Source organism: Acanthopagrus latus, chromosome 4 (assembly GCF_904848185.1).
Source record: "Acanthopagrus latus isolate v.2019 chromosome 4, fAcaLat1.1, whole genome shotgun sequence".
In the NCBI taxonomy this organism is placed as follows: Eukaryota; Metazoa; Chordata; class Actinopteri; order Spariformes; family Sparidae; genus Acanthopagrus; species Acanthopagrus latus.
This window is the reverse complement of record NC_051042.1, coordinates 29,095,291-29,105,532: the sequence shown is the minus strand read 5'-3', so window position 1 is coordinate 29,105,532 and position 10,242 is coordinate 29,095,291. Positions and strand designations below refer to the sequence as shown.

The window sequence follows — 10,242 nt, the reverse complement described above, 5'->3', positions numbered from 1 at the left end:
ACCTGTCACAAGAGATTTCCATGCGTATAGCAATTACAGTGTTTGCTGGTGGCTGCTGGTCGGTCCTCTGGGTATCTGTACCGCTGTATAATCTCCCCACCCCCCCTCCACGTGGTAATTCTATCACTCACACACTGCAGGGACATCTGCAGATAAATCGATTTTAAGTGTATTTTGGATCTAATCTTTGATGGTCACCTGCTCGGGAGGATGTCAAGGGAGAAATTGCATTGGCCCTCGTTGTAAGTTTAAAAAAATACCATTTCTGCCCGGGCGAGTCCTATCAGTCACCCTAACTATCTCAGATTTCTTGAGCTCTAGTACAGATTTTATGAATAGATCACTGGGAGGAAGAATAAAAGTCATACAGTGCCCCCGGTGGACAGTCAGTGTGATGGGTGGACGGCCATAGAGAACCAATACTACCACCTGAAGGCAAAGAATGTGCCTCCTATTTCTTATTCCACATTTTAACAGTGTTTAAATGTGGCTGCAGTACCATTTGCAGTGTGTAATGTATTGGAAACAATTTAAAATCGCATTTTAATGATTGAGTACAATGTCTTGATTAAATGGGGCAAACATAACAAAATGTTCACAGAACTAAGAGGCTCTGTGCAGAGCAACCGTCCTGGATAACTGCAGAAGAATAATACAGCAAACTTTTTGCGATATGTGGAAATTAATTCAGCAGCTCGTCAAGATTTTATTTCTAACACACTTAAATCTTTCATTTCATTCAAATGTGGTAACTATAAAGTGGCTTAAATGTGTGAACAGGACCCTGTTAGATAAATATATATAGTTTGATTAAGGAAAACAATTAAACAAGACTAAACATTTTGGAGAAAATGGTAAATTTAAGAAAATGCAGAGATTGTTTGCTTTTCTTCCCTCAATAAATATAATATACATTATATATATCTACCATATTGTTATCTTTTAATAAAACTATTCCTCACTCAATATAGGATCAGAAATAAACAGTGGTTATGCCAGAGGTCAGAGAGAAACTCCAATAAAATCCCAGCTTGGTGGGAGGAGAGGGTGAGCCATGATCTGCCATTCATTACCAACTGTCCTTGAGCAAGGTTTGTTTCACTCCCTGCTTGCTCCAGGTGGAGCCGCTTAGCTGCCAACAGGCGACCAATTCAAATGACCACGCGGTACCTGTCAATGTCATGAACATCACCAATAAAACAGAGCACACGTGTCACAAAATAACACAGCATTTGACATGTGTTTCAGTGACATTATGTTGATTTCCATAGTCCTCGTGCAGAGTGATGGGGAGGGAGAATATTCTTTGCACAAAGAAAGAGAGATGGAGGAAAAGAGAGAAGCAGAAAATAGAAGGGACTACCATAAATACAGACTGTGATCTGTGAAGGATGAATGAAGGTAATCTTTACATGATGGAGCTTTTTATTTCATACTAAAACCATCAGTGCCTCCCTGTGGTCAGACAGCCACACAGCACGAGAGAAGCCATCTTTTAAACACAGTGCATTTGACATCAACTAAAGTGACATTAAGTACAAAACCCCCACATGTCTAATGAACGAGAGGTGACTACATCACATGGGTCGCATATTCACTTGTATTTACATAGAACCATTAACACTGATTTAATAGTTCTGTGATGTTTTCAGTGTCAGGTGGACGAGTCACCATCAAAGAGTTAGTGTCAAGTAAGTTTAAATGTCCTGTTTCTATTCAAATCCAGCTGAACACTTGCAGTAACACTGTTATTGTAAGACAGGCAGACTCCCTTTCAACAGAGCAGCATTCGATCATTTCACAGTGCAATCATTGACAAACTGCATAGAAATATGATGACATTTAGCTGAGGTCGAGTAGAGCAGCATTATTTCAAAGAAAGTTACAAAACTACATCTGATCTTTGGTTTAACTTCATCAATTTAAAAGACAAGAAAAACTTTACAACCTAACCAATTCATCATTCTCATAGTGCACTGGTGCATAAGTTAAATAATACTTATAATAACTGAATCTACATCACAACTTTAAGCAACATTATGTAAATTGCTGACTTGTGTAAAATGTTTAACTTCAGTGAGAAGGTAGGATCACAATGTTACATGTTTTGTCTCTACATAATGTTGCTTTTAGTTACTGTACATAAATGCTTGTATTTTTCAGACTAAAAATTGCTACAACTGCTGGTCGACACAAAGAGTACAGTAAACACAGCTCCCATAGAGCCACTAAAGTAATAAACGTTCAGAACTAGTTTCATTTCAACCACCCAAACAGAAAACCAAAAACAACATATGAAATAATATAAAACACTACAAATAATCAGCCTGCCCTTTAAAGGTCCAATGTGCAGGATGTAGTGACATCTAGCAGTTTGGGTGCAGGGTGCAACTGGGCTGCTGTAGAAACATGGCAGTACAACATCATGGACCCCGTATAAGAGGCTCACACTAAGGTAAAGAAAACAAAAGAAAATATAAATGTTTCTTATGTTTTTAGCGGATCACACAAAACATAATTATGAATATTACCTTAAATTTTTGCCAATTGACGCTCCCTAAATCCTACACAATGCACCTTTAATACAGAAAGGCAAAACCAGTTTCCCCCAGATTTTCAGACATATTAGCCAAATAATGAAATTGTCTGAAATCACTGACAATTCTGCTTCCAAATCAATGATTTCATGAAAATGTAAAAACCTGAGCATGTCAAAATAGTGCGTCATTTCTGCTACATTGTGTAACTTAACAATCCATGATATTGTGGGAAATGGTCTGATCTTCCTAACCCTGTTGCCTAACCCTGGCGTAACTGTCATGCCATGACTGTTGACACCTCTGTCTTAAAGAGGCTACACCTGGTTATCATTATATTGTGGGCTGGAGTACTGATCCTGCATGGCTCCAGCTGCTGCACCCATGGCAGCCTGCTGTGCTGCCTGCTGGACGTGAGGGTTCTTCCAGGCTCCTGTGGTCCATTCCTCCTGAGCTTTGGACATGCTGGCCCCACTGCCACGGTAGTAGTTATGGATCTGCAGACAAAGTGTTTTGACAAGTTGTTACCAACAACCCTTTAAATGGTTTTAGTTTATGGAGCTGTATTCTCTAAGTTTAGGGAATACTGTTTAAGGTACACTGTTATTATTTTAAACACTACTGCTTTGTTGACATAAGAGAAAAAAAAAAGATAAATCAATCTCAAATTCTGGCCTGCAAAAGCCTGTGACATTATTTTCTACCATGATAAAACAGATAATCTGGAACCTCTGGCTAAGCATGGAAGGCAATAACAGCAAATTGATTCAAATTGATTTCCCTGTGCCTTTGTAAGGAAAATAAAAGTTACAGTCTTACCCTGGTGAGGGCAATGAAGGACAGTGAGGCCACTGCTGTGAACATGATTGTAGGGACCAACATGATCAGCGCAATGAAAATATTGTAGCTGAAGAAGGACATGGTAGCCAACCAACCACTGAAAAAGACACAAAATTCCATCATAAAACGGATCATTTTCAGATGACAATCGCAACATGAACTATAACTGTCTGTTATCAGATTATGTGTCATCCTCGTCATGATACTCCCACTGGACATCTGGATGTTAAATGCCAGTAATTTCCATGGACTTTAAGTGCTGCAATATAAAGTTTAAAAGTTTTATAGCTCATACATGGGGATATCCGATTGCACATGGTGACATTTATAAACTTTATGGAGGCTGTCATAATATTAATTTCTGATCATCAGGCTGAGTCCGGTGACATTTTGAGGATCTCTTTAACAGCCTCTCAAGATCTAATAACAGGACCATCATTAAAGTTATATGAGGGCAATTTCTGATGTTCCATCACTGTCATGTTAATGAAAAAAGAGAACAAGGTCTTTAAAGAACACTGTCCCACACTGAAATGTTTCATTCAAATGCACATTTTGTAGTCTTATTAAAACAACTTTTGATTGTTAATGTTAGCTTTTCTTGCATAAGGAATAATTAGTAAAGCCTATGAATGCTGGTAGAATTATCTGTGAACTTTAGTTATGACTGGTACTTGAGCTGCAGCACAGACTGAGTAGTGACTCTGTGCCTTACACTTACTTGAGAATGTATTTTTTACCTAACGTTACTACATTTATTTCAAAGTAGGCAGTAGTCTCTTTGTTTGAACAAATTTCAAGGGCTCAACATAAAATGAAATCCTTTATATGAAAGATCGACAAACATGCAAAAAGATCTGATTCTAAGACTTCTGTTCTGAAAATTGCAAGTAAATTGTAAGTCATTTAAAAAAATACTCCAAGTAAATATTTTCCATGCGCTATCCATTTATCTATGACTCTTACCAAACTCCCCATCCAGGGATGCCGATGCACTGGATGATGCTGATGCCAACTTGTGCCATGAAGACAAAAAAGAACTGCATGAAGTTGAAGGAGCTGTCACTCCTGAAGAAAAAGGAAAAGATACAGAAATATTTACAAACGCAAACAGAATGCATACTCCTTTCTGCGTGGAGTTTGCATGTTCTCCCAGTGTCTAAGTGGGTTTTCTCTGCTTCCCTCCCACAGTCCAAAGACATGCAGGCTGACTCTAAATTGTCCTTAAGTATGAATGTGAGCGTGACTTTGTGTCAGCCCTCTGATGAACACGTGTACGCAATGTCAGCTTGGATCGGCTCCAGCCCCTCACAACCCTCCGAAGGATAAGCCGTTAAAGATAACGGATGGATCTCGTGTAATGTTATTCATGTCATCTATGAATTTAAATAGGTCATTCCCATGCTACACCACTTATGTTCAGGAATCCAAGTGCTTAAAATTTCGAAGTTGATCCGCAGCCAATCATGATGAAACTATTTCATCACATGCCTTTCAAACAATGACACAACTTCTCCCACATCTGCCTCTCTGTAGGGATGTTAACACGCCCATGGATGGTCAATTCAGAGGACTGTGCTAGACTGCGGGTTTCTCACCCTGCCGCGGTTCTGTGGTCAGTCCACACTGGCGTTAATTTGTCAGTCTGGGTGTCAAGGAGTGGCCAAACTGTGTCAGCATCCTCCCCTGCTGCTGCACTCTGATAACGATGAGACAGACGGCAGAACTAGCATTCTCCCTCCACGGCTCTGTGCTACTCCTACTTTCCCCTCTGTCGGTAATGACTCCTTTCTCCTCCAAGGAGCTGTTATGTGCTTCTACGAGCTGATACCCTGATCTTCACCAGAGTGAAGGGCAACGTCCCACATTTTGCATCTGTGCATCATCGACTGTGCTGGAAGAAAACCTCTCTACCAGGAAGGCTTTGCATGTTGCACACAGACGGTAAAGGGAACTTGTGCATCTGTATGACAGGGCCCAGAGGCTTGACAAAACAGGTAATGCTTAAAGCTTCTCTATTACATTCTTCACGGCTCCAAACAAACTTTTAGTTTGCCCAAGTTTTTCATTTAGTTGCACCAGCACATCATGGATATGCCCAATAATACATTTTAATTCAATTTCTTAACACATTATGTAAATGAGGTAAACAGAAAATGTTCTCTATGTATTTTAAGAAGTTTAAGTTTAAGAACTGCTTCCTTGTGCCTTAAAGTTTAGTTGCACTTTACAGATTTTTGGGTGCATGTGCCACCACAATAGTCGTACCTTGGAGCCCTGATACAACAATTTCCTGTGTGGAAAGACAGCAATGAGAGGAGAGAAGTGTCTTGTAATCTGTAGTAGGTCTCTGCTCTGCCAAATCTAACTCAAACTTGAACACATTTTTAGTGTGTGGAGATATTAAGAAATGAGGCCAAACCTAAGAAACATAATTGAGAGGCTAAAGGCATATCCACACTGGCTGTGTCAGTAGATATGATGGTATAATTTTCGACGTAATTACTGTGATGCTTTATACTTTCAACCGCTGCAACAACTGTGCCAGCACAGTGCAGCAACACAAAACCCCACTGTACAATGAGGTGATGACAAAGCAATATTTGAATTGTCCGACTTACTTGAAGGCCTTGTAGACGGCCCTGAACCAACAGACGTAAGAGCAGGGAGTGAACATGATGAGCCAGATGATAGCCAGTCCAAAGTTGGTCACGCCACCTCCACCAAACATCCAGGCAAAGCAGCCAATGAGATTCACCGCGAGAGTAGCACTGTTCACTGAGAGCAAAACAGACATACTGCCGTTCAGGTATAGTTGCAGAAAAGAATTTCTAGTGGGGTACACAGACATGCACAGGAAGAAAAGAGATCTGAAAATGGATATGAAAGCAGCCACATTAACATAATGTGAAATATGAAATTGCGGTGCTTGACTCACAAGATGGCTGGTGATCCCTGAATAGCCTTTCCGGGGTATCTTTTTCTAATTCTCAGTGATGTTATGAGGCTACAGTACTCCCCGCTTAAGTTGCACTTAGTTCTAATTGGAGCACTGTGCTTCAGTCGCATCTTTCTTCTCTAAACTAGCAGAGAAGGCCAATCGGCTTCAAATGTCGGTCTAGAGAGAAAATGCAGAGTGCTTTACAAGAGAATTATGAGGCCAAACACAGCTGCAACATGACGGCTATTGAGGAACACAGTCGGGTTCTTAAATACACGGCAGAACAAACATTGGCTTCAAATGATTTTCACACATGCAATGAAATAAATACATAAATGTATCTACAGATTCAGTGGTATAGAAAGCACAGTTTGTGCCATACCAGCACATTGTAGCATATGGCAAATGGCAAAGCCAAATGAAAGAAAAAGTGATGCAGAAAATTGCTACAGAGGGAAAGAAGTAACAGCACAACCGAGAGCAGACTGGGACTTTGAATACCTGCTTATGGTTATCGTTTGGCAGAAAAGAACACGCCTGTGGAAAGAAAAGTGTTTAGATGAAATGAGAGTCAGAATCAGTTGCGGCACCTGCATCCACACCCCAGCTTCACCTTTGTTTTAGTTATTTTCACATTACCCTTTGGTTAATTGGCGTATTGCCCTATCCCTCAGTGCTGTTCCTAACATGCCTTCATGGACGGGCTGGGAGCTTCCAGACTGGAGTAATATCACAAACATCATTGTACTGCTTGTTTATGGTGTCATAAACTTTGATGAAAGTGCTTCTGGCAAAAATTGTTTAACACAATTTCAATGTTAACTGCCCGGCTCAAACCAAGGCCATCTGGTCAGTGCTATGAGTCATCAGCAAATAAACCAGTCAGGATAACAGCCAATAAAAAACTCTTTTTGGACCAAAGGGACCCTTGTAAACCATTGCCCTTCTGTTACATACTTCTTATCATGAGTTAACAACAGAAGTTTATGGGACCTCCAGGAAACTTCTGATGATTTTCTTTCTCTTTTCAAGGCTTCTGTTGTTTTATTGGAGAGTCTGGCAGTCTCTGCAGAGTAAGTCAGCATCAAGTTTCATAGCTGAAACTGAAGTTTATACTGTGGCCTGATGCAAGGATAATGTAACATTCCACTCTCATAATATCACTTTGAAGCACTTACACATCCACAGGTGGTACATTTTCTTGCACATGCCGCGATGCTGTTCAGGGATCTCCTCAAAGTCCTGGTAGAAGCAGGGCTTGAGTGGGATGAATCCCGGCAACGGGGGGAAGTTGGGCTCTGAGACAAAGAGTTACACAACAGTTAGACTGCATTTGTCTTCAGGTCTTTAAGTTGCAAGTACTTTTTTGTCATATACACAACAATGAAGCAGTCATTGGGAATTAAATGGATACATCTCATTGCTTTTACGGATATGAAAAATCACAGATGCAGAACAAAATCTAATCAGAATCTAAGACAGAAAATAGTACATCTGCTTAGATATAGAGATACAATCAGAGAGACTTGCAACTTTACTTGACAGAAAATAAATGACTTGAGACTCAACTTGGACTTGAAAGTTAAAACTTTTTTTTTTCACAGTTTACTTTTTTCTTTTGTTTGGCCATTATTATTTCATTGTTTAAAAGTCTGTTGTTTAAAAGTATGGGGAAGGAATAATGTTTGGAGTGAGAAGAAATAAACAACTAAATAATTTTTTATAAATGTTTTTCTTCTTAATATTTATTATAATAGAATAATTATTTAAAAAACATAATTTATTTTCATCACTTTTGAACAGGTTAAGAAATTGGCCAATTATTTTGTTACTCTACTGGACAGGTACTGACACCATGTCTTTAACAGAGACCAGATTCTGCAGGTAGGACCGGTGACTGGTGACCCGCTCAGTGAAGTCACGACCCGTCTCTGTTTTGGCACCTCAGTGGTGGATCAAACTCCCGACCAATGCCAGGACAGCGGAATCACTCTCCATCTTCCGCAAAAGACTCGGAAGACTTCACCTCGACCCCACATAGCACGACTCCCTCCCAAGCGTCTGCTTAATGCCCTAAATGTAAATGTAAATGTGTTTACATATTACCTGACTTTGGACTTAACTTAAAGGATAAATTCATCTAAAAAGTACAATTTGTCATTATCCACTAAATCTCATGCCGATGGAAAGACGTGTGATGTTTCATAGTCCACAAAACATTTCTGGAGCACATCTGCATTGCAGAATTCTTCTAAACAACTTAAGTATATGAGGATGAAGATAAAAAAAAAGGCTCCATACAGCTCTTCTAGCATAACCCAAGTCTCCATAAATCGTGAGCTCCCACACTGAAGAGAGCCTATAAACACATAGAGCTGCACGATATGGTCAAAAAGTGATATTGCAATTATTTTGACAGATATAGTAATGGCGTTATCATTCAAGATTATTATGGATGACAAAAATAAAAAGTAAAATCATGATGATGTGGAATTTCTCCTCTGCCAAACAAACATGTCCTTTCTAAATCTGGAGAACAAGCTTTGTAGGCCAACACATCTCTGCAGCACTACATAAATGTAATTTCGGAGATTGTACTTTGTCATATTGCAATTTCAATTATTTTGCGATTACATTTACAACATTTTAACAGATGCTTTTTTCCAAAACAACTTACAGTAATTCATACATATGTTCATACACTGATGGTGGTGGCTGCCATGCTGGGTGCCAACCAGAACGTCAGGAGCAGGTTGGGGTTCAGTATCTTGTATCGGGGACACTTCGACATGCAGACCAGGGGAATCAAACCAGCGACCTTCCGATAACAAGACGCTGGCTCTACCCCTGAGCCACAGCCTCCTGCCCCACATTCATTGCAGCCCTATTCATGTAGTACTGAACACTGAGATACAAACAGGTTATTATTAACAGTGCTTCATTATCACTCACCTGCCATGTGGATGAAGTGTGGAGCTTGTTATTTAGATTTCCTTCTTCAGTCTCTTGAACCTGTTGGATAAATGAAAACTAGATGTTAGGACTCTCTCTCTATATATATATATATATAGTGGTTTGTAATTACTTGTGTGTACAGGCCACAGGTGTTACTGGACCATCACCTGGAGGACATACTCCATAGGAAGAAACAGTTTAACGGTAAGCTGAGCGTCGACACACTCTGCCGGGGGATTTAACGTGTGAGCTCTCCCGACACCGACTCAGTGCTGCTGAGAAGATTTGAACCATTGAATCCTTCCGGTTTCACTGAAGCCACTACACACTGACACACATACACACGCTCGCAGCACCACACTCCGCTAGCTAAAACAAGCTAGCATTACCTGTCGGTACAGCTGGTGACAGTTGGACATTTTCACAGAGAGCTGGTTATCATGCACAGGAATTACGGCTTCCGTAGGAAACATAATCTTCTTACCTCCTCCGGAGAGCAGCCGCCTCTCAGTTTTACAGTCCTCTGTCTTCACTAGGAAAGCGTCAGAAACGTGTCGGATAGTAGAAATACTTCCACAAGGTCGATATCTGCCAAGAAAACTAATACTCTGTTATTACAACCTACTTTCTTCTGTTGCGAGAGTGACCGGAGCGGTAAATCCCGACTATCCTGACTCTCGACCAATCAGCGTGCTCCACTCAGCTGTCACTTTGATAAAAACCAATAGGCGGATTACTGTAATCCTGACGTCGCACTGTTGGCCAATCAGCGTTGAGCTTTCTCTGTCCATGGTGCTGAATCTGGCCCGCCGACCGAGGCAAGCAGCGTGGCGTTCAACTGCACTCAGATGGGCCTCACAACACCATGATGGAGTCTGTAACAAGCTATTATTATGTAGTTTAGTCAGCAGCAGCAGCACCTGCATGAAGGCTGCAGTGTAGAAATAGATAAAATATGGCAAGTTTATT

The 10,242-nt window shown here is 40.4% G+C and overlaps 1 protein-coding gene across 8 annotated transcripts; it reads right to left on the bottom strand.

Annotated features, from left to right (window-relative positions):
- Positions 1-1,413: 1,413 nt before the first annotated feature.
- On the bottom strand, positions 1,414-9,932 carry LOC119017540 (secretory carrier-associated membrane protein 5-like). Of its 8 annotated transcripts, none has more exons than XM_037094256.1 (8): positions 9,758-9,932; positions 9,404-9,548; positions 9,271-9,330; positions 7,497-7,616; positions 5,999-6,155; positions 4,344-4,445; positions 3,357-3,474; positions 1,414-3,034 (listed from the first exon to the last, which is right to left on the bottom strand). In XM_037094256.1, exons 3-8 carry the CDS (start codon positions 9,275-9,277, stop codon positions 2,855-2,857), a joined length of 684 nt encoding a protein of 227 aa, XP_036950151.1. In that variant the 5' UTR covers positions 9,278-9,330; positions 9,404-9,548; positions 9,758-9,932; the 3' UTR covers positions 1,414-2,854. The 8 variants fall into 8 exon arrangements, with proteins under 8 accessions (XP_036950151.1, XP_036950152.1, XP_036950150.1 ...); XM_037094257.1 differs by having other exon boundaries at positions 9,441-9,548; XM_037094255.1 differs by having other exon boundaries at positions 9,404-9,545.
- Positions 9,933-10,242: the final 310 nt, after the last annotated feature.